At 45.6% G+C, this 25513-nt stretch overlaps 1 protein-coding gene across 3 annotated transcripts in view; it reads right to left on the reverse strand.

The window, feature by feature from the left end:
- The window catches only part of LOC139234816 (protein transport protein Sec24C-like), an 85939-nt gene that overhangs the window by 54293 nt on the left and 6133 nt on the right, over window positions 1-25513 (reverse strand). For 2 of the 3 annotated variants that reach the window (XM_070865519.1, XM_070865517.1), the window contains exons 2-3: window positions 9521-9723; window positions 237-375 (exon numbers count right to left, since the gene is read on the reverse strand). In XM_070865519.1, the coding sequence (XP_070721620.1) occupies window positions 237-375; window positions 9521-9686 (305 nt within the window). In that variant the 5' untranslated portion in view covers window positions 9687-9723. Of the gene's footprint in view, window positions 1-236; window positions 376-9520; window positions 9724-23518; window positions 23541-25513 lie in introns of those variants that run through there. The other variant, XM_070865518.1, reaches the window with a different exon arrangement.

The following is a 25513-nucleotide window of genomic DNA, read 5'->3' on the forward strand; positions in this document are numbered from 1 at the left end:
ATTCGGCCCTTCAATGAGTTCATGGCTGAACATGCAACTTCAGTACCCCATTCCTGCTTTCTCGCCATACCCCTTGATCCCCCTAGTTTTGTAGTTACAAGGCTGTAACCCACTTGTGGGGTTCAGAAGATGTCAAAACTCAGGTTAAGGCCCTCTGAACTCCAACTAGTTTTTGTTTAGATATATTCCAGAGTATTTCTCTGGCCCATTTCTTTCCGGTACAAATCGTGACAAACCTTTGCATCTGGCCAGGCATTGCAGGCCCATTCTGTATGTCCCCCTGTCCATACTGGTCATAGGTTGGCTGTTGTGCAGCTATTGAGTGCGGTAATGAGGTTAGGGGTGCTCCTGATGCTGGTGGTGGTCTTGAAGAACCTACAAAATATAAAAAGTCACATTCGAATTTTCACAAATGCATCTCCGAAAATGGGAAACACGATTAATGCATTTGCTTATTCTTTAATTGTGATGCCATCAGCACAATACCAAAATAATTAAAATTCCTTTATAAAGTAGATGTAAAACTGGAAGCTTCTTGCGTAAGTGGCATATTAGAAAACTCTGAAATTTCACTTACTGAATAAACTCGATACTGGTGTCACATCAAGAAACAATTCTAAACTCAGAGTATTGGAGGGGCAGAGCAACAGTTGACAAATGGCTGATGGCTTTGTAGTAGCACGGAAATTGAAATCCAATTAAGAAGTCAATGAGCTTTTATTCTCCAGAGAGACGCAGTGTACAAAGGGTTCAAAAGAGTCTAAATCTGATAATGCACAATGAAAAATTAATGATTGCATAGAAACATTAAAAAACCGTTGCTCAGCTCCTGTTGAAATATTAAAAAGGTGCAATGCCCAACAATAGTTAGCGAAGTAAACGTAACAGCAGCATTAGAACAGGAGAAAGTTCAGAGCTTATTTCTGCAAAGGCCCTAAATTTCAAATTCGCAAAGTTCTGCAACCAAATGAAACAAACTGTCTCAATTCCAGAAAATAATTCCATTTTGAAGCTCGGATCAGCAAAAATTCAACTTTCCTTCAGAAGTGGCGACTGGTAAAATGTAAGCACTGTGGCTTTGCGACAGCTGAAATTCAGACATAACCTCAAACAACATGACAGAAATCCTTGAAGATGTGGCCTTCCGATAGGCTTGCTTGTGGAAGGAGTTTTGTTCAGTGCAAGGCGTTAATTTAGTTCTCCACATAAATAAAATGGTCTGCACATTCAATTGTGAAATTAGCAGTAGACAGTCATGGTAATCAAATACATAAATGTGTATCACAACACAATTTCCATAAATTAGAGACATAGTTTAATTTCTACAACGGTTATTGCTTTGAACAGGCTGCAGGTCAGGAAATACTCAAAGCTATGCGAAGTCCACATGAAATTGTCATGAACAAAAGTACGGCCTTCTGCTGCACTGCAAACACGCCATAGAAAACTGTGATATAAGAACATAAGAATTAGGAACAGGAGTAGGCCATCTAGCCCCTCGAGCCTGCTCCGCCATTCAACAAGATCATGCACCATTAAGCCACCCCCCCTTCGCTTTTTTTATTCAATTTTAAACCAAATTAATTTTTAATACGTATCGCAAACGCGGTATTAACACCCTGGGATATGATGTAGATCTCACTCCTGGTGGGAAACATGACTCACAAATCAACATAACCTATCCGCTCTCTGCCTGACGCTGCAGATCAAATGGCAGAGCAGCAGTGGGAGATATTAAATTACTAGATGGACAAGGCATAATTTAAATAGATTCCGATTAGGAGTAAACGGGGTGAATCAAAGGCTGGGGTTTTTTGGATAAATCTTTAAAGGGGCAGAAAATAATAAACATTGCGGGAAATGCAGCGGAAAATGGAGAAATATACCAGGTGTGACAAGGAAGCAAAAAGCGATGTTAGGAAGGAATACGAACAAAGACTGGTCAATATACAGGGAAATAGTGAGGATCATCAAAAAGGAAGTAGAAGGATGGGGCCACTCGAAGATGTCTGGTCCTCTCAAATCAAGAGCAAAGGGTGGCAGAAATACTGAAGTATTTCACCACCGATGACATAGAGCAAGGTGAAATGGGAGGCCCCGAGGAGTGTTGGACAGCTGAAACTATAACTTCATTTAAAAGGGAGAGCATAAAGGATTATGAGGGAAGGACAGGGAAATTGGATTTGGAGCAGGTAACTGAAGAACCAGCATTGGCAAGAAAGGTCGAATGGCTTCCTCATATTCTGTAATTTCGCACGGGGTAGCCTGGAGGAGGAATTCATAGAATGCATATGGGATTGTTTCTTAGAACAGTATGTTACAGAACCTACAAGGGAGCAAGCTATCTTAGATCTGGTGTAATGAGACAGGAATAATAAACGATCTCCTAGTAAAAGATCCTCTCGGAATGAGTGATCACAGTATGGTTGAATTTGTAATACAGATTGAGGGTGAGGAAGTAGTGTCTCAAACAAGCGTACTATGCTTAAACAAAGGGGACTACAGTGGGATGAGGGCAGAGTTGGCTAAAGTAGACTGGAAACACAGACTAAACGGTGGCACAATTGAGGAACAGTGGAGGACTTTTAAGAAGCTCTTTCATAGTGCTCAACAAAAATATATTCCAGTGAAAAAGAAGGGCGGTAAGAGAAGGGATAACCAGCCGTGGATAACCAAGGAAATAAAGGAGAGTATCAAATAAAAACCAATGCGTATAAGGTGGCCAAGGTGAGTGGGAAAATAGAAGATTGGGAAAATTTTAAACGACAGCAAAGAATGACAAAGAAAGCAATAAAGAAAGGAAAGATAGATTACGAAGGTAAACTTGCGCAAAACATAAAAACAGATAGTAAAAGCTTTTACAGATATATAAAACGGAAAAGAGTGACTAAAGTAAATGTTGGTCCCTTAGAAAATGAGAAGGTGATTTAATAATGGGAAATGTGGAAATGGCTGAGACCTTAAACAATTATTTTGCTTTGGTCTTCACAGTGGAAGACACAAAAACCATGCCAAAAATTGCTGGTCACAGGAATGTGAGAAGGGAGGACTTTGAGACAATCACTATCACTAGCAGAGTAGTGCTGGACAGGCTAATGAGACTCAAGGTAGACAAGTCCCCTGATCCTGATGAAATGCATCCCAGGGTATTAAAAGAGATGGCGGAAGTTATAGCAGATGCATTCGTTATAATCTACCAAAATTCTCTGGACTCTGGGGAGGTACCAGCGGATTGGAAAACAGCTAATGTAACGCCTCTGTTTAAAAAAGGGGGCAGACAAAAGGCAGATTACTATAGGCCGGTTAGTTTAATATCTGTAGTGAGGAAAATGCTTGAAACTATCATTAAGGAAGAAATAGCGGGACATCTAGATAGGAATAGTGCAATCAAGCAGACGCAACATGGATTCATGAAGGGGAAATCATGTTTAACTAATTTACTGGAATTCTTTGAGGATATAACGAGCATGGTGGATAGAGGTGTACCGATGGATGTGGTGTATTCAGATTTCCAAAAGGCATTCGATAAGGTGCCACACAAAAGGTTACTGCAAAAGATAAAAGGTACGTGGAGTCAGAGGAAATGTATTAGCATGGATCGAGAATTGGCTGGCTAACAGAAAGCAGAGAGTCGGGATAAATGGGTCCTTTTCGGGTTGGAAATCGGTGGTTAGTGGTGTGCCACAGGGATCGGTGCTGGGACCATAACTGTTTACAATATACATAGATGATCTGGAAGAGGAGACAGAGTGTAGTGTAACAAAATTTGCAGATGACACAAAGATTCGTGGGAAAGCGGGTTGTGTAGAGGACACAGAGAGGCTGCAAAGAGATTTAGATAGGTTAAGCGAATGGGCTAAGGTTTGGCAGATGGAATACAATGTCGGAAAGTGTGAGGTCATCCACCTTGGAGGAAAAAAAACAAAAAAGGGAATATTATTTGAATGGGGAGAAATTACAACATGCTGCGGTGCAGAGGGACCTGGGGGTCCTTGTGCATGAAACTCTTTTTGGAGTTTATCTGCAAAAACAAAAGACATTAAACCGTGCCACTCTACCTGGGTGACACACCAGACATTTACAAGGCCCTTTTTTTTCCTTTTTTTTTGTGTTTTTCTTTTTTTTGGGGGGCACTAAAATCACAATTTTTCCCCAGTGCCCCCTATAAAAGGGAAGGGGGAACACTAAAAGCACCGGCAATTAAAACAAATTAAACTTTAAAACGTAAAATCAAATTAAAATTTGGTTGCCGGGCGTGATGATGCACTCCAGTCCCTCCGGTGCCCACCTCTTGCGGAAGGCCGCGAGCGTACCGGTGGACACCGCGTGCTCCATCTCCAAGGACACCCTGGACCGGATGTAAGAGCGGAAGAGAGGCAGGCAGTCAGGTTGAACGACCCCCTCGACCGCCCGCTGCCTGGACCGGCTGATGGCACCCTTGGCCGTGCCCAGGAGCAGTCCTACGAGGAGTCCTTCGGACCTACCCGCTCCCCTCCGCACAGGGTGCCCAAAGATCAGGAGAGTGGGACTGAAGTGCAGCCAGAATTTCAGGAGCAGCCCCTTCAAATAATGGAACAGGGGCTGCAACCTCGTGCATTCAATAAAAACATGGAACACGGACTCCTCCAGACCGCAGAAATTGCAGGCGGCCTGGGAGTCTGTGAACCGGCTTAAAAATTTATTGCACGGCACTGCTCCGTGCACCACCCTCCAGGCCAAGTCCCCGATGAATAGTGGGAGGACCCCTGCGTAGAGTGCCCTCCATCGGGGACCCCCGCCTCCTCCGGACGGCAAGATGGTACGCCATGGCGTGTCCGGACGGCAGGCGAGGATGGCAAAGTTGAGAGTGTGCAGGAGCAGCCCGTACAAGAAACCCCTCCGCGCGGAACTGAAAGGCACGGAGGGGATTTCCCCGAGGCGGCTCAAGTTGTGAGGCGCCGGCCCCCGAGGGAGGTTCCGGGGTTTGGCGCCGATGAGGAATTCCGTCCGGACGGGGGTCAGTTCGGACGGGATCTCCCCACGTGCTTGAGCCTCCTCGATGCACCTAGCGGAGTCAGGGCCCAGAGCTGTTTTTAGCGACTCGATGGCATCGGCCGCGTGGCGGACGTTGGCAGAATTTAGGCGCCGCGCCAGCGTGTCTGGCGCCATCCAGCCCGCTCCTCCGCCATCGAGCAGGTCCCTGACCCTGGTCACCTCACCAGCCACAGCCCTCTCTTCCGACCGCCACATAAAACCTCGGTCGTGGAGGTACGGATTCCCGAGCAACGGCTCCTGCAGGACGGCCGCCACTCCAGCCGGTGGAGAGCTGCGCTTGGTGGAGACTTTGTTCCAGACCCTGATGAGTTCCCTGTAAAAGACAGGCAGCTCCCGGAGGGCAGTTCTGACACCCCCCAAGTTCACAAACAGGAGCTGCATGTCGTAATTGAGGTCGCGCTGCTGGCGGAAGAAATACGTCGCCAGAGCGCACCACCTAGGAGGGGGCTCGACGTAAAGGTATCTCTGCAGGGTCTGAAGACGGAAAGTCGCGAGCTGGGCGCTGACGCACACCAACGACTGACCGCCCTCCTCAAGCGGGAGACTCAAGACCGCAGCAGAGACCCAGTGCTTCCTGTTGTTCCAGAAGAAGTCCACCAGCTTCTTCTGTATCTTGGCGACAAACGCAGGGGGAGGGGTCAAAGTGACCAGCCGGTACCACAGCATTGCGGCCACCAGCTGGTTTATGACTAGCGCTCGACCCCTGTAGGACAGCACTCGGAGCAGTCCTGTCCAGCGCCCTAGGCGAGTGGCGACCTTGGCCTCCAGCTCCTGCCAGTTCGCCGGCCAGGCTCCCTCGTCGGGGCTAAGGTAGACTCCCAGATAGAGGAGATGGGTCGTGCTCCAGGCAAAAGGCCTGAGCTCCTCCGGCAGGGAGTCCACCCGCCACTGACCCACCAGGAGTCCGGAACATTTCTCCCAGTTGATCCTGGCGGAGGACGCGGCCGAGTAAATCTCCTGGTACTCACGCATCCTCCGCAGGTCAGCGGGATCCTCTACCGCGTAAGCCGAGAGGACGACCTCCACGCCCGGCCCTTGCAGAGCCAGTCCCGTCAACCTCGTCCGCAAGAGGCGCAGGAAAGGCTCCACGCAAACGGCGTATAACTGGCCGGACATGGGGCATCCCTGGCGCACCCCTCTCCTAAAGCGAAGGGGCGCCGTCAAGGACCCGTTGACCTTAATCAGACACTCCGCGGCGGCGTACAACAGTCGGATCCGGGCGACGAAATGCGTCCCGAACCCGAAAGCGCGCAGAGTTCCGAGCAGATAGTCGTGATCCACCCTGTCGAACGCCTTCTCTTGGTCGAGGGATAGGAAGGCGACCGACAGACCAGCCTCCTGGGAACAATGGATGATGCATGAATCCCAAAAAGTTTGTTTGCAGGTGCAGCAGGTAATCAGGAAGGCGAATGGAATGTTGGCCTTCATTGCGAGAGAGATGGAGTACAAAGCAGGGAGGTCCTTCTGCAACTGTATAGGATATTGGTAAAGCCGCACCTGGAGTACTGCATTCAGTTTTGATCACCTTACTTAAGGAAGGATATACTAGCTTTGGAGGGGGTACAGAGACGATTCACTAGGCTGATTCCAGAGATGAGGGGGTTACCTTATGATGATAGATTGAGTAGACTGGGTCTTTACTCGTTGGAGTTCAGAAGGATGAGGGTTGATCTTATAGAAACATTTAAAATAATGAAAGGGATGGACAAGATAGAGGCAGAGAGGTTGTTTCCACTGGTCAGGGAGACTAGAACTAGGGGGCACAGCCTCAAAATACGGGGGAGTCAATTAAAAACCGAGTTGAGAAGGAATTTCTTCTCCCAGAGAGTTGTGAATCTGTGGAATTCTCTGCCCAAGGAAGCAGTTGAGGCTAGCTCATTGAATGTATTCAAGTCACAGATAGATAGATTTTTAACCAATAAGGGAATTAAGGGTTATGGGGAGTGGGCGGGCAAGTGGAGCTGAGTCCACGGCCAGATCAGCCATGATCTTGTTGAATGGGGGAGCAGGCTCGAGGGGCTAGATGGCCTACTCCTGTTCCTAATTCTTATGTTGTGTTATGTTCTTATGTAATTTCTCTGACTGTGACAGCAAAAGGATTCCAAAGTCTGAAAGTTCTCTTCTGTGCAAAGTTCATTTAACACTATGCTGCTCAAGTACCGAAGGCTCACAGAAACAGGGACTGACACACTCGGGGAATGGTGGCAGAGTGGTTATGTTAATGGACTAGTAATCCAGGGACCTGGACTAATCTAATGATCCAGAGATGCGATTTCAAATCCCACCACGGCAGCTGGGGAGTTTAAGTTCAGTTAATTAAATAAATCTGAAATAAAAAGATCGTAATGGTGACCCTGAAACCACCAGATTGTTGTAAAAACCCATCTGGTTCACTAATGCCCTTTAGGGAAGGAAATCTGCCATCCTTGTCCGGACTGTGACTCTTAACTGCCCTCTGAAATGGCCCAACGAGACACTCAGTTGTCAAGGTGGCAGCTCACCATCGCCTTCTCGGGGGCAAATAGCGATGGGCAATAAATGTTGGCGATGCCCACAACCCATGGATGAATTTTAAAAAATAATGGATCTCACCATGCTCACTCTTGTAAAGAGTCTTTCACAAACAAATGAAATTGAAATAAATGACATTTGGCTTTTAGAAGTGGCCAGGGACTGAGCACCCCTTGGTTATAGATTGGTAAAAAAAAACAAGCAAGTTTCCTATTCTCAATGGGATCTAACAAATCCTGCTGGAGCTGCACAAAGTCTTCAGATGAGGACAGCAATGTGATGGTACTTGGGGATTCAATACACTGGTCTTAACTCTCGAAAAGAGTGGTTGCTTGGGGATTCTACCAAGGGAGGAATGGGAGGGGAGGGGTTCCCTGTCCATGTAAAGATACCCAGCAAGAAGTCAACATCCTCAGGAGAGGTGGGTGAGGAAAATGAAGGGCAGGGAAGACGGGAGATCAAAAGTGGGGGTTCAAAAAACTTCAGCCTCAAGATAAATGCCAACGGTGGCTGTCGAAAGAAAGAAAGACTTGGATTTATATAGCGCCTTTCACGACCACCGGACATCTCAAAGCGCTTTACAACCAATGAAGTACATTTGGAGTGTAGTCACTAACTATAAAATACGTTGAAAATCTTGAGTTCTTAACTTTTCTTCCTCCTCCCCTCTCCCTTATCCAAGGTGTACAGACTGACTGATGATCCTCCCACTGCCCCAAGTAGAACCTGGTCAACAATCAACGTTGAAAAACAGAAACTTTTAAATACGTCTTGTGGGGAGATTAGGGCAATCACAAATCGGGTCCAACAAAGCACTCAAGGAGAGACAGACAAGATCCACACACGTGCAGAAGAAATAATTAGCCAAGCAATGTCAGTACAAACACACATCACTACTCATAAATTACAGGACTCTGCTTACAAAGATCGGACTGCATTTACAGATGAAATATTTGGCAGATTAATTATAAACACAAATCAGTGTTAAATTTAGTCTATGTAGATTTTATCTCCCTTTGTTCATTCAGAATATGAACCAGTGAAACCTCCCCCAAAGCTTCAATGAGAGAGAATCAATCGAGTCCATCGCTGCACAATAAATAACTACATATCCATTCTCTGAATTAACCAGAATCAGGGGTTAGTAGAACTGAGCAGCAGTGTCTAAATAACTACTCAAGGGACAGATTTTGATCAGCAGACAGAATTGAAAAATAAAAATCAGTCTGGACCCAGCTTCCTTAAACTCGAGGTGCATATTTTACATCTGTTTGCCATCAAACAAGGCTGTATCTCCACCAGAAAATTGGCCAACTTTCATGACAAAGTGTTTAAATTAATAATTGATTTATTTTTGTTAACAACTTTAATGCGCATCTCTTGCCACATCACTTCGTACCTCCTTTTTGTGCAGCTCCTGTTTGTGCCAGCTTTTGTCAAATTCCTTCAATCTGCACTAACACTGAGAAAAATCAGCCTTTTCTGCTCAAAGTTACATGGGTTTGATCAAGGTTCGTGGACTTCTTCACGACCCCTGGTCGGCAAACTCAACCTTTACTGGCACATGCACTTCAGGGATTGCTCAATAGAAATTGAAGTAAAAAGTTGGGTTATGGAACCCTTTTAAGAACTGAAAATGCATTTCTACACGGATTAAAAATAAAAATGACAATATTTAGTCATGTCACATGGTAAAATGCCCTGCGTTTCCAAAGTCTCTGATTCTGCTGGATATTCAGCATTAGTTTCCCAGAAATGTGCAGAAAGAGAAAAACAAAAAAAAAGGAAAACTTCATATAATTCCAAGAACATTGCAAGTTTTTCATCTACAACTGTCGAGTGTAATGGTATTTAGCAGGTCAAGGAGAAATCCAACAATTTAAAATTAGATGGGTAATTGGTGCAGTGATAAAAGACTTTGCATCAGTTCCACATTGTACCCTTTGTGTTATTTTTAGTTCACGAGAATAGATACCTTGTGGTAGAGCAGTTTGTTGGTAACCTTGGACTGGTCCATTGTATGGTCCATACTGAGAGGGTGGGACGCCTGCTGAATGCTGACTGTTGTACCCGAACTGCTGGTACCCTTGGTAACCAGGCTGAGGCTGCCCGTAAGATGCCATGTGACCCTGCTGATTCATCTTTATTTGGCCAAGTTCATCCCCAAACTGGTCTTAGCTGAAATTAGAACAAAAAAACATTTAGAATCAAATCATAAAATTCTCTTTCAAGTTGCAATTTGGAGACGCTAAAAGCAATTTGATCCACGAGAACGCAGTCCCTCCTGGGCATTGCAGTGCTGCTTTGTACTGACGCATCAATATATCGCTTCAAAGCCAAAATGTAAGTTCACCTGACGAGTTTGCAATCTCACATAGACTGGATGGCAGAGAGCCAGATGTTAGCTTGCATGGGACATGAATCAGACAAATCAGTGCAGTGCTACAGTTACAGGGTTACAAACAGGTTCGTGCAATGGCTGCTCATACTGCTGACACACACTTCACTCACCAGCACTTCCATTCAGATGCTAATTTTAAACTTCCAGTTACCAAAGCACTCGCCGGTTCAACGACCGGATATTTCGGATGTTCTTCGGCAGATGGTGAGGAGCTGAAGAGCAACATTTTAAAACATGCCAGTGAAAGGTGAAGTGTGAGAAACAGTCGGGGAATGGGAGGCTGTCCAGCAAATATTGTGGGGTCTTATGCAGCAAAGACAAAACCCAAAAGCAACCCTTTTGGAACATTAAACGTCACAAATGGGAGCAAGAGTATAGCAGACAAACAACCAATTAACACGTCATCTTTGAATGTATTTTGTCAATTCTAACTCTGTCCAAAATTAGTTTCCTGCCCAACATCCTCGCGTTACCAAATACACTTTTCTTCGCCTCTGCAAAATAATCTGCCTCAGTCCGTACCTCTCCCCCGCTTCCACCAAAACCTGAGTCCTTGCCTCCAGCATCTCATCACTCCACTTGTGATTATCAAGATCCACGGCATGGCCCTGGACACTTTCCATATCTCGGGAGCTTCCTATCAACAAGAGCAGGCATCGACAACGAGATCCAACACTGCCTCCAGTGCGCCAGTGCAGCCTCCGGCCGCCTGAAGAAAAGAGTGTTTGAAGACCAGGTCCTCAAAACTGCTGCCAAGCTCATGGTCTACAGGGCTGTAATAATACCCGACTTTCTGTATGGCTCAGAGACATGGACCATGTACAGTAGACACCTCAAGTCGCTGGAGAAATACCACCAATTCTGTCTCCGCAAGATCCTACAAACCCCCTGGGAGGACAGACGCACTAACATCAGTGTCCTCGTCCAGGCCATTGAAGCACTGACCACACTCAATCAGCTCCACTGGGCAGGCCACATAGTTCACATGCCAGACACGAGATTCCCAAAGCAAGCGCTCTACTCGCAACTTTTCACGGCAAACGAGCCAAAGGTAGGCAGCGGAAACGTTACAAGGACATCCTCAAAGCCTCCCTGATAAAGTGCGACATCCCCACTGACACCTGGGAGTCCCTGGCCAAAGATCGCCCTAAGTGGAGGAAGTGTATCCAGGAGGCCTCTGAGCACCTCGAGTCTCAACGCCGAGAGCATGCAGAAATCAAGCACAGTCGGCAGAAAGAGCGTGCGGCAAACCTGTCCCACCCTCCCTTACCCTCAACGACTATCTGTCCCACCTGTGAGAGTCTGTGGCTCTCATATTGGACTGTTCAGCCACCAAAGAACTCACTTCAAGAGTGGAAGCAAGTCTTCCTCGATTCTGAGGGACTGCCGATGATGATGACTCCACTTGCTGAACTTTCACAGCCAGCATCCCTGCCTCAAACCTCTTTCTAAATGGCGTGGTACTCATCCTCTCAAAGCTCTCAAACTGACATCAACATTTTCAGTATCACTTGCAAATCAGCCCACAGTCTCACCCCACCCTGCCTTAGCGATCTCAAGCCTTGCATCCTCACAGACAGCCTTCCTTCTTAAGAACATAAGAAACAGGAGCAGGAGTAGGCCATATGGCCCCTTGAGCCTGCTCCGCCATTCAATAAGATCATGGCTGATCTGATCATGAACTCAGCTCCACTTCCCCGCCCGCTCCCCATAACCCCTTATTGTTTAAGAAACTGTCTATTTCTGTCTTAAATTTATTCAATGTCCCAGTTTTCACAGCTGAGGCAGCAAATTCCACAGATTTACAACCCTCAGAAGAAATTCCTCCTCATCTCGGTTTTAACTGGGCGGCTCCTTATTCTAAGATCGTGTCCTCTAGTTCTAGTCTTCCCGATCAGTGGAAACATTCTCTCTGCAACCACCTTGTCAAGTCCCCTTATAATCTTATGCTTTTCAATAAGATCATCTCTCATTCTTCTGAATTCTAATGAGTAGAGGCCCAACCTATTCAACCTTTTCTCATAAGTCAAGCCCCTCATCCCCGGAATCAACCTAGTGAACTGCCTCCAAAGCAAATATATCCCTTTGTAAATATGGAAACCAAAATTGCACGCAGTATTCCAGGTGTGGCCTCACCAATACCTTATATAGCTGTAGTAAGACTTCCCTGGTTTTATTCTCCATCCCCTTTGCAATAAAGGCCAAGATAACATTGGCCTTCCTGATCACTTGCTGTACCTGCATACTCTCCTTTTGTGTTTCATGCACAAGTACCCCCAGGTCCAGCACTTGGCAATCTTTCTCCATTTAAATAATAACTTGCTCTTTGATTTTTTTTCTGCCAAAGTGCATGACCTCACACTTTCCAACATTGTACTCCATCTGCCAAATTTTTGCCCACTCACTTAGCCTGTCTATGTCCTTTTGTAGATTTTGTGTGTCCTCTTCAGACATTGCTTTTCCTCCCATCTTTGTATCATCAGCAAACTTCTGTACCTTCTTTCCAGTCGTTAATATAGATTGTAAATAATTGGGGTCCCAGCACTGATACCTGCGGCACCCCACTAGTTACTGGTTGCCAACCAGAGAATGAACCATTTATCCGGACTCTTAGTTAGCCAATCCTCTATCCATGCGAATATATTACCCTCCACGCTGGGATACTCCTTGCCCCTTCCTCTCCCATTGGTTCAGCCACTCTGCCTAAGTCCCTGTGCCTTGTCACCTTACTCCCCATTTTAAAAGCCCCCACACTCCCTCCCTGAAATCCTTCTCTTTCAACTGTGCCTTGAAGCTGCCAAACGAACCCTCTCCAATTTCCTTCCTGCTTAGGATCTAATGTTTTATACCCTCCTTCTTTTGAATGAGACATGAACCCCTCGGGTGGATGCGAAAGATCCCATGGCATTATTTCGAAGAAGAGCAAGGGAGTTCTCCCCAGTGTCCTGGTCAGTCAATATGTATCCCTCATACAAAAGCAAATACTGCAGATGCTGGAAATCTGAAATAAAACCAGCAAATGTTGGAAATACTCAGCATCTGTGGAGAGAGAATTTGTTCTGATGAAAGGTCATCAACTTGAAACATTAACTCTGTTTCTCTCTCCACAGATGCTGCCTGACTTGCTGAGTATTTCCAGCATTTTCTGTTTTTTAAAAAATATTTAGCCCTCAACCAACATCACAAACAGATTATCTGGTCATTATCTCATTGCTGTTTGTGGGAGCTTGCTGTGCGCAAATTGGCTGCCGTGTTTTTCTACATTACAACAGTGACTACACTCTAATAGTACTTCATTGGCTTTAAAGCGCTTTAAGATGTTCGGTGGTCGTGAAACACACGATATAAATCTAAGTCTTTCTTTAATTAACTTGGAGGAGTTTCTGTTCCTTTTGCTGCCAATTTTCACCTTCCCTCTTCTCAAGTTTTTCTTTCGATGTCTTCTCAGGATGTGGGCACTAGCTGTTGTGCAACGACTGACTGGCTCGCTCAGTCACTTCAGAGCCGAGCACACAGTGAGATCACTGCACAGCAATCAGGAGCAGAATCCAAAGGCAATTTCCCCCTCCCCAATCCAGGCCCACCGAGACCCATGTTAGCACTGCCACCATCAGCCCAGTTGAGATTAGTTAACGCGGCTCAGGCTGAGAGTTAAACTGGGAATTGCTGCTGAATCAGTTCGACCAGTACTGGGGCGGAAATTTGGGATCATTTATGCAGCATCAGTAAAGGTGACTGGAATTTGCAGGGAGACTCCCAACAGCTCAGCAAATTTTTCTATAGCATGAATACCTTCAGAGGAGCGAAACTGGGAGAAAGACAATCAGAGGGAAAACAAAGCAATCCAGTTGTGCTTCAGTTTTAATCCTGTTTCAAAGATCCCACAGGTGCCCTGGCCAATATTTATCCATCAACCAACATCATTAAAAAACAGGCTCTCTGGTCACCCATCGCATTGCTGTTTGTGGGAGCTTGCTGTGCACAAATTGGCTACTGCATTTCCGACATTACAACAGTGAAAACACTTCAAAAGTACTTCATTGGCTGTAAAGTGCTTTGGGACGCCCTGAAAGCCGCTGTATAAATGCAAGTTCTTTCTTTCTTGGGGCAGCTTCGCGACAGCACAAGGCTCAGTCAGCTCTGCAACAAGAAACTATTTGCTCACGTGAAGGCATTACCGACAGCAGATAGTGTTGCCTCTCCCTCGTGCCCTCCTCCTCCCCAACTGATAGGATGATAGTGGCAATTGCATTGAGTTGGATAAGCTATTTTCACAAGGTTTGATTGCTGTCCTCTGAAACAGCTAAAGAATTACTGACCAGGGGAAGAAAAGACAAAGTGTGCTCGCTTGCTCCCAAAGTAACTGGTGGAAGATGTAAGTTGCATCGATTATGTTTGCCCTCACATGAATAAGTCAGTCACACGATCCCAGCAACCAATCGATACCCGTCCTGGGGAACACATGGGCTTTATAACTAATGAATCGCCTGTCGATATGCACCAGCCTCCAGTTAAAGCTGAGAGTACATTTGTGAGCGTATGCTAAGGAGGAGAACCAGACATCAGCAGGCTCAGGGGACAGGTATGTGGTTTCTAAATCTCTGCTACTCTGTGTCCAAAGTGGTTAACATAAACAGTGTCCATGTACTGTAACAAGCAGCCCTGCACTTATCCAAACACTTGAGCTGCAGTTATACCGCCACAGATCTGAAACTGCTATATACCAGCTACAATGCACGACAAGACACCACATTATATCGCAGATCAATCTCTGACTGGCAACAAGGTAGTGGCTAAAGAGCTCTGCATACGTACTTCGAATTACTCGCACTGCCCCATTCTTCCCATTGCCATTCTAAAAGAACAAGAAAGGGTGTCCACTTGGTCCCAACTTTGAAAACGTTCACTGAAGAAGGTTTTATAGTTTCCATTGGACGGCCCAAGTAGCACAACAATGTGCTGAGCCTGGGGGAGCTCGGGCCACGAGGAGAGGGTTGAGGGGTTCCGGGCCGCGGGGAGAGGGGAGAGGGGAGAGATTGGGGGGGGGGGGGGTCGAGGGTTGCGGGACACGGGGGGGGGGGGGGGTGGGGAGGTGGGGGATAGAGGGTTGGGGGGTTTCGTGCCTCGAGAAGAGGTTTGGGAGGGGGGGGGGGGGGGGGAGAGCTCAGGCCACGGGGAGGGGTTTGGGGTGGGGGTGGCATAGAGGATTTGGGGGTTTCTGGCCGCGGGGAGAGGTTTGGGGGGGGGGGGGGGTAGGCCACGGGGGAGGTTGGGGGGTTGAGATTTGGGGGCTCAGGCCGTGGGGGAAGCTGCAGTGAGATGGCCTCTCGCAGTTCTCATGCTCTTGGCTGCACTGCACTCGGGCATCAGATGGCGAGCAGACAGCAGGGTTATCCCACGACTTTCTGCCTCCGTGCTGGCCTGCAACTGTTTTCCATCGATGTGAAAGCAGCAACAGCGAGCTGTGAGGCACCCAGCAACAAAGACGGACAGAAAGTGACCCAGCATTCAAAATGTGTCTTTTGAGAAAAGAATCATTTTTAACTCGGGATTCAGATTAAACGCAGAGCAAAATAATGGATTTCACGTGCCAAGTCACCTTACACAGGAGCACTGCTTATATCTTAACAGCATCCATTCCTTTATAGATGAAAACACAAGAACACAAGAAATAGGAGCAGGAGTCGCCCATTGGACCCCTCGAGCCTGCTCCGCCATTTAATACGATCATGGCTGCTTTGATCATGGACTCAGTTCCACTTTCCTGCCCTCTCCCCAGAACCCTTTATTCCTTTATCGCTCAAAAATCTGTCTATCTCCACCTTAAATATATTCAATGACCCAGCCTCCACAGCTGTCTGGGGCAGAGAATTCCACAGATTTACATCCTGAGAGAAGAAATTCCTCCTCATCTCAGTTTTAAATGGGCGGCCCTTATTCTGAGGCTAAGCCCCCTAGTTTTAGTTTCCCCAGCGAGTGGAAATATCCTCTCTACATCCACCTTGTCAAGCTCTCTCATTATCTTGTATGTTTCGATAAGATCACCTCTCATTCTTCTGAACTCCAATGAGTATAGTCCCAACCTATCTTTATAAGTCAACCTCCTTATCTCCGCAATCAACCCAGTGAACCTTCTCTGAACAGCCTCCAATGCGAGTATATCCTTCCTTAAATACGGAGACCAAAACTGCACGCAGTACTCCAGGTGTGGCCTCACCAATATCCTGTACAGTTGTCGCAGGACTTCTCTGCTTTTACACTCTATCCCCCCCATGCAATAAAGACCGACATTCCATTTGTCTTCCTGATTATTTGCTGTACCTGCATACTAACTTTGTGTTTCATGCACAAGGACCTGCAGGTCCCTCTGTACTGAAGCACTTTGCAATTTTTCTCCATTTAAATTATAAGTTGCTTTTCTATTTTTTCTGCCAAAGTGGATAATCTCACATTTTCCTACATTATACTCTATCTGCCAAATTTTTGCCCACTCAGTTAGTCTGTCTATATCCCTTTGCAGATTTTGTGTGTCCTCCTCACAATTTGCTTTCCCATCCATCTTTGTATCATCAGCAAACTTGGCTACATTACACTCGGTCCCTTCATCCAAATCATTTGTATAGATTGTAAATAGTTGAGGCCCCAGCACCGATCGCTGTGGCACCCCACTAGTTACTGTTTGCCAACCGGAAAATGACCCATTTATCCCAACTCTCTGTTTTCTGTTAGTTAGCCAATTCTCAATCCATGCTAATATATTACCCCAATACCGTGAACTTTTATCTTGTGTGGTAACCTTTTATGTGAAGAGCGGGCAGGGAAGTGGAGCTGAGTCCATGATCAGATCAGCCGTGATCTTATTAAATGGTGGAGCAGGCTCGAGGGGCCTGGTGGCCCACTCCTGCTCCTATTTCTTATGTTCTTATGTACCCCATCCACTGCTTCCCCCTCATCACATCCTCAAAGAACTCAGAAAAATTTGTCAAACATGATTTCCCTTTCATAAAACCATGCTGACTCTGCTTGATTGAATCATGCTTTTCCAAATGTCCTGCTACTGCTTCCTTACTAATGGATTCCAGCATTTTCCCCAATGACAGATGTTAGGCTAACTGGTCTATAGTTTCCTGCTTTCTGTCTGCCTCCTTTTTTAACTAAGGGTGTCACATTTGGGGTTTTCCAATCCGCTGGAACCTCCCCAGAATCCAGGGAATTTTGGTAGATTACAACCAATGCATCAACTATCTCTGCAGCCACCTCTTTTAGAACCCAAGGAAACAAGCCATCAGGTCCAAGGGATTTGTGTGCCTTTAGTCCCATTATTTTACCGAGTACTACTTCTTTCGTGATAGTGATTGTGTAAGTTCCTCTCTCCCTATAGCCCCTTGATAATTCACTATTGGGATGTTTTGAGTGTCTTCTACTGTGAAGACCGATATAAAATATTTGTTCAAAATCTCTGCTATTTCCCTGTTCCCCATTATTAATTCCCTAGTCTCATCCTCCAGGGGACCAACATTTACTTTAGCCACTCTTTTCCTTTTTATGTACCTGTAGAAACTCTTACTATCTGTTTTTATATTTTGTGCTAGTTTACTTTCATAATCTATCTTCTCTCTCTATTTTTTTTTTAGTCGTTCTTCTTAAGGCTTTTAAAAGTTTTCCAATCCTCTGGCCTCCCACTAGTCTTGGCCACATTGTATGCCCTTGTTTTCAATTTGATATCATCCCTTATTTCCTTAGTTCGCCACGGATGGTTATCCCTTCTCTTACAGTCTTTCCTTCTTATCGAGATATATTTTTGTTGAGGTTTCTGAAATATCTCCTTAAATGTCTGCCACTGCTCATCAACCGTCCCACTCTTTAATCTATTTTCCCAGTTCACTTTAGCCAACTCTGCCTTCATACCTTTGTAGTCTCCTTTATTTAAGCTTGCACTCATGACTCAATGTGGGCCCCACAAAAACCAAACAGTGTGTAGCACAGATATTGTTGCACATGAACATTGCTACTCAGATCGTCACGTCACCAAAATCTGTTTATTCTACTTGAAGCTATTCTGTAGGATAGCAGCTTATGGTAAAGCAATCTTACTCGAATTTCAGAGTTGAAAGTCACAAGCTAGTTGGATAAGAGTAATAATTTATCAATCGGGTCCAGAGTGCACAAGCAACCTTAAACCCTTGGCCTGCACTGTAACACATCTTGAAGTATTTATCAAAGTGAAATTGAATCACGTCACATCAACAGCAACGGAATCGTGTGGTATAATTAACGATGTTGTAATGTTTGTGATTAGTTGATAATTGTATTTTGATCAGTAAACTGCACACTTCAGCACAACCCTTGTACGGTGCTGCTGTAAAATATATGAGAAAGGTCTGGACAATATTTATCTTTGGCAGCAGATTGTGCCATGCTTTAAGATCATCCTTGGTCATACTTCCTAAACTCGGGCGCTTTGCATACACCTACTGCTGAAGTGTCGAAACCAAGCAACACATTTTTATATTAGCAATAAAGGCCCCGATAGGGAGTTAAGGGGATAATTCAATCCAGGGGTCTTCACAGCATTCAGAAACCATTTAGGCACCTCTTGCTGAGTGTGAATTCAGATCATCATCATAGGCAGTCCCTCAGAATCGAGGAAGACTTGCTTCCACTCCCAAAGTGAGTTATTTGATGGCTGAACAGTCCGATACGAGAGCCACGGATCCTGTTGCAGGTGGGACAGACATTCATCGGGGGAAGGGGTTGGTGGGGCTGGTTTGCCGTGCACTCCTTCTGCTGCCTGCGCCTGGCCTCTTCATGCTCCTTGCGTCGAGCCTCAACGTGCTCAATGCCCTCCCGGATGGACCTTCTCCACCTCGGGCGGTCTGGGGCCAGGGTCTCCCAGGTGTCAGTGGTGATGTCGCACTTTACCAGGGAGGCTTTGCGGGTGTCCTTGTAATGTTTCCGCTGTCCTCCTTTGGCTCGTTTACCATGAAGGAGCTCCGCATAAAACATTTGCTTAGGGAGTCTCTTATCTGGCATGCGTACTGTGTGGCCTGCCCAGTGAAGCTGATCGAGTGTGGTCAGTGCTTCAATACTGGGGATGTTAGCCTGGACGAGGACGCTGATGTTGATGCACCTGTCCTCCCAGGGGATTTGCAGGATCTTGCGGAGACATCGTTGGTGATATATCTCCAGCGACTTGAGGTGCCTTCTATACATCGTCCATGCCTCAGATCCATACAGGAGGGCGGGTATTACTACAGCCCTGTAGACCATGAGCTTGGTGGTAGATTTGAAGGCTTGGTCTTCAAACACTTTTTTCCACAGGCAGCCGAAGGCTGCGCTGGCACAGAGCCAATTAATGAAGAACGGTTTGACTGAATTACTGCTTCGCAACTCTCAGCTGATCAAATGTTACAAGATATAGGAGCAAGGTACAGTGGCAGCTGATCCTATCTCACTGTCACAAAACCCGTCAGCAAAGAGCAACAACAAAATACAGTTTGTGCTCAGTTTGTGGATTTAGATCAGAGTCAAGCACAGCTCGGTTTCCACCTGCAGAGTAAACAGTTGTAGCCAACTCAGCAGTCTCTCTAACCATTGCTTTAAGAATTCCATCCTCCCGATATCTCTTCGCCCTCCCACATTTGAGATAAACAGTAAAGTGAACTGTTGCCAATTTGTTTTGTTCAAAAATAAATTACAGAAACTTTCCACATTTTCTCAAACATAAGGAAATTCTTCAAAACTGCAAAAATGTCACATCATTCAGATATTTCAACTTTAATGCAATATATTCTAGAAGCTCCTCACAAGTTGTGATTTGCATTATATCAATGCATATATTTTAGAAGTAATGGGCCTGAATTCGCACTCCCAATGGGCGAGTACGAAGTACGCATAGGCCAGGGGGTCCCCGCAAGTTCCGGGTTGAGACATGCGAAGCGCATGAACCCAGAACTTGCGATGGACAGATCGCATGCCTCTGAAACTAAAGGGCTTCCGCGGGCGGAGAGTTGGGATCTTTGCTCCACTCCTGCTCAGCGATTGCCCTTCAAATTCTTACACCTCGTAAAAGCAGGCATACGGCGTGCTTTTATAAGCGCAAGACTTTTAAAGCACAGAATAATATATTTTTTTCAATCATTTAAACATTTCAAATCCTATCAAGACAGACAAGTTTTTTAGACCCTTCAAAATATGTAAATTATCAAAAAATTAAATTTTTGTTTTGAATAATTAAATTCAATTTTGATTAATTTTAAATAGTGATTTAAAAATTTTTTTTATCTTAAATGCTTGTGTGTTTTTGGAGGTAGTCCCATCCATACTTGTATGAATGGGAATCCCCTACTCTGATAGGTTGGGCTGGCCCATGTGATCCCAGTGATGCGTACTAAGCCCATATGCTGCTGGGATTCGTGGGCTTCTACACAGGCCTTCGCATCAAGGCCCAGGACCCCAAGTCTCCGAAACTCCAGGAACAACTCGTACTTTCGTAGAAATTTTTACAGCAGGAGGCATCCGCCCACGGGAAGCCTCCGACAGCAAATTCTGTGCCATTATATTTACAAACTTGTAAACAATGGCCCGGATTTTGCAGGTTGTGTAGAGAACACAGAGAGGCTGCAAAGAGATTTAGATAGGTTAAGCGAATGAGCTAAGGTTTGGCAGATGGAATACAATGTCGGAAAGTGTGAGGTCATCCACCTTGGAAAAAGAAACAGTAAAAGGGAATATTTGAATGGGGAGCAATTACAACATGCTGCGGTGCAGAGGGACCTGGGGGTCCTTGTGCATGAAACTCTTTTGGAAAACTTTCTGACTCAGAGTCAAGTGTGCTACCCACTGAGCCACAGCTGACAGCTGCAATGAATCCCAAAAAGTTAGTTTGCAGGTGCAGCAGGTAATCAGGAAGGCGAATGGAATGTTGGCCTTCATTGCGAGAGGGATGGAGTACAAAGCAGGGAGGTCCTGCTGCAACTGTACAGGGTATTGGCGAGGCCGCACCTGGAGTACTGCATGCAGTTTTGGTCACCTTACTTAAGGAAGGATATACTAGCTTTGGAGGGGGTACAGAGACGATTCACTAGGCTGATTCCGGAGATGAGGGGGTTACCTTATGATGATAGATTGAGTAGACTGGGTCTTTACTCGTTGGAGTTCAGAAGGATGAGGGGTGATCTTATAGAAACATTTAAAATAATGAAAGGGATAGACAAGATAGAGGCAGAGAGGTTGTTTCCACTGGTCGGGGAGACTAGAACTAGGGGGCACAGCCTCAAAATACGGGGGAGCCAATTTAAAACCGAGTTGAGAAGGAATTTCTTCTTCCAGAGGGTTGTGAATCTGTGGAATTCTCTGCCCAAGGAAGCAGTTGAGGCTAGCTCATTGAATGTATTCAAGTCACAGATAGATAGATTTTTAACCAACAAGGGAATTAAGGGTTATGGGGAGCGGGCGGGTAAGTGGAGCTGAGTCCACGGCCAGATCAGCCATGATCTTGTTGAATGGCGGAGCAGGCTCGAGGGGCTAGATGGCCAACTCCTGTTCCTAATTCTTATGTTCTTATGTTCTTATGGAATGTCAACTTTCTCCATTATAATAGAACATTACAAGATTTTTAAAATAAGAAAATAATTTGATTTAAGTTTGTTTATGATACTTCACAGCTTCTACCTTAACCCCATGTGTATGTCCCAATCAGTATTTTGCTCTCTAAAATGTATTTAAAGTTAATTGAATCAGTGCTTTTTATTTCCTGGTTTGCAGTGTGAGAATTCTTCAAAGCGGTTGGCTGCTTAAGAATCCCGTTTTGACAGTGCTACTATCATTCTTACGTCAAGAAACCTAAAGTTTGCGCCAGAGATCGTGAGATCTTTGTGGGCAGCTTCCTTAGTGGGTCAGCACAATGGCTGTCGCTTCGCCGCTGACCGCAAATTTTAAAATGCCACAACCGTGTATAATTATTTCACAAATAAAGCCTCGCATAAAAATGCTGCAAATAAGTAATTCCAGATTCCACAAATTTAGAAACAGTAAGTTTGTTAATTTAATGGATTGTGAAACAGTTGATAAATACTTGTTGTCAGACTGATCCCCAGGCTGAGAGTTTGCAGGTTAAGGTTGTGAGATTGATCCCCACTTGAACAATATACAAAAATGTTAGAACTGAAGAGAGAACAAGATGCTTCCAAATGTTGCTGGTAATTATTTAGCAAAGCATTCTACTTTAATCCCAAACTTTTTGAGCTGATCTAAAGAGTTACTACCCACTGTTTTGCTTATTTAATGTGAAACTACTAGTAGCCATAATTTAAGCTCTCAAGCGTTTACTAACACTTGTGCAGTGTGGTGATAGCAGCACAGTAATGGGCAATGAAGTAGGCAGCTGTACTCATGTACAGCACCCTCACTCAACCTCTGCGGATTCAATAATATAGTTGGGCTAGGAGATGAATCGACACCGGTTTCCCAACTTCCTGGGAAAACTTTCAAACATGCCCAGTGTAAAGTTAGAAACTTGCACTTAACAGTTGAAAAGCAATACCGTTTTTAAAAAGAGACAATTAACAGTGGTGGGGCAAGTCAGAAAACAGGCAACAGCAACTTAACAAAAAGAATTCATAGGTGTCAGCCGTGGCTCAGTGGGCAGCACTCTCGCCTCCCGAGTCAGAAAGTTGTGGGTTCGGGACTTGAGCACATAAATAACGCTGACACACCTGTGCAGTACTGAGGGAGCACTGCACTGTTGGAGGGCCTGTCTTTCGGATGAGACGTTAAACCGAGGTCCTGTCAGCCCTCTCAGGTGGACGTAAAAGATCCCATGGCACTATTTCAAAGAAGAGCAGGGGAGTTATCCCAGGTGTCCTGGCCAATATTTATCCCTCGATCAACATAACAAAAACAGATTATCTGGTCATTATCACATTGCTGTTTGTGGGAGTTTGCTGTGTGCAAATTGGCTGTCGCGTTTCCCACATTACAACAGTGACTAAACTTCAAAAGTACTTCATTGGCTGTAAAGCGCTTTGAGACGTCCAGTGGTCATGAAAGGTGCTATATAAATCCAAAGTCATTCTTCTTTTCTGCTCATTTCACTGAAAGGGGGTCATTTTAACTTCACCCGCCATGCTCAAACCCACAGGATCGGGTGGAACGCCGGTTTTACACACCACCCGATATTACTCGACACTTCAATGCCTTGTTTTAACGGCTACACGTCATCAAACTGACAGTGGGTGCTGCCCAGCTGTTCAAGGTTGGGACGATCTGTAACCAGCCCGATCCTGCACCCACCCAACATCTACCCATGTGTACCACCAGGCAAGCTCAACAGGCAGTGACCGAGGGCAGCCATCCTGGCTTATTTTTCCCGTTCTCACCTCAAAGCTTTTAGCAATTGTTGCACCCCAACTGCCACGATGAGTTCACTTCCGCGGCAACTCAGAGAAATCTCGCTGCACCATTGGGAGACACACAACTGGGCCACTTGGGGTCCAGCAAAACTTATACAGGCCGGCATAGTCCTTCTCCCTGAACCGCGGCCAGTGCCTACATCAACCCAAGGTCTCTCACCTGGTAGCTTTCAATGCAGCAAGTTCACAGTGTGATTACTCGGTACACAGTCCTTGTAAAGTGGACAGCATACTCCAAGTGGTGCTGAGTTTCTAAGGCTCCCCAACAGTGTTTTATGTGCCTGTAAAAAGAGGCTCCGTTATGACTTGACAAAATAAATAAACTGACCATCCATTCATTGCATTGACAATCCTCAGACTATTCTGCTTCCAAGATAAGTGTGAGGGAAAATCTTTTAGGATTGAAATATACAAACATTTCAAAGATGTATTTTTGGTTTTAGGCATCACAGAGAAACACACATTTGTCCAAACTGACAGTGAATAGAAACATAGAAATTTACAGCGCAGAAGGAGGCCATTTCGGCCCATCGTGTGCACGCCGGCCGACAAAGAGCTGCACGGCTCTCGGCCAGCAGCCCTAAAGGTTACATATAAACCTATGAACAATGACGGAAAGGCACAGAGCACCCAGCCCAACCAGTCCGCCTCACACAACTGCAACACTCCTTATACTGAAACATGCTTCACTCCACCCCAACCAAAGCCATGTGATCTCCTGGGAGAGGCAAAAAACAGATAAAAACCCAGGTCAATTTAGGGAGAAAAAAATCTGGGAACATTCCTCGCCAATCCAATCTGGGAAAATTCCTCTCCAACCCATTCAGGTGATCGAAACTAGTCCAGGAGATCACCCTGGCCATATTCGATTCCCTCAGCACTTACCATTATATCTGCGCCGACCAACAAAAGGCCATCCAGTCTAATCCCAATTACCAGCTCTTGGTCCGTAACCCTGCAGGTTACTGCACTTTACGTGCCCATCCAACCATTTCTGCAAAGTGGTAAGTGTTTCTGCATCCACCACTCTTCCAAGCAGCGAGTTCCAGATCCCCACAACCCTCTGCGTAAAGAAGACCCCCCTCAAAACCTTCCACCAACCACCTTAAAACTATGCCCCCTTGTAATAGACCCCTCCACCAATGGAAATAGACCCTTACTATCCACTATGTCCAGGCCCCTCAATATTTTGTACACCTCAATGAGATCTCCTCTCAACTTCCTCTGTTCCAATGAGAACAAACCCAGCCAATCTAATCTGTCTTCATAACTAAGATTCTCCATTCCAAGCAGCATCCCAGTAAATTGCCTCTGCACACTCTCTAGTGCAATCACGTCCTTCCTATAATACAGCGACCAGAACTGCACGCAATACTCCAGCTGTGACCTAACCAATGTATTATACAATTTAAGCATAACCTCTCTGCTCTTATATTCTATGCCTCGGCCAATAAAGGCAAGCATTCCGTATGCCTTCTTAACCACCTGGCCTGATACTTTCAGGGATCTGTGGACAAGCACTCCAAGGTCCCTTTGTTCATCTACACTATTAAGTGGCCTACCGCTTAATGTGTATACCCTTTCCTTATTAGCCCTCCCAAAGTGCGTCACACTTCTCTGAATTAAATTCCATTTGCTACTGCTCTGACCACCTGACCAGTAGATTGATATCTTCCTGCAGCCCATGACTTTCCTCTTCATTATCAACCATAGACATGCTTACCCCACACCGGGTCTGAAAGTGTACAATGTCCTATTATACCATTCACACCTCAAGCCTGCTAAAATGACAAGTGAACTCATCCATGTCCACTGGCCTTGAAGTCCATTCCTCCTGAATGTTGCAGTATATAAGGCAACAGATTTCTCCTGGTAGTACGAATACCCCAAAATCTCTTCATACACAATTGCTGGTCAGAAATAAAACGCAGATTCCACAAAACTGTCGTCATATCTTTCACCCCACAAGCAGCCGACGAACTGGCAGTATTATTCGGAATAAAGGTTTGAGCAAAATCTACAATCTTGCGATGTTACACATTCTGTTCCTGCCTTTCAAAGCTCCTCGTTCAATTTACCTGGGCCGGCCTATTCTACAACTGTGCAGCTACTCTGCAGGTCAATCTATGAATTTCCATCAATATCAGCTTTGACC

Source organism: Pristiophorus japonicus, chromosome 22, assembly GCF_044704955.1.
Source record: "Pristiophorus japonicus isolate sPriJap1 chromosome 22, sPriJap1.hap1, whole genome shotgun sequence".
Classification (NCBI taxonomy): Eukaryota; Metazoa; Chordata; class Chondrichthyes; family Pristiophoridae; genus Pristiophorus; species Pristiophorus japonicus.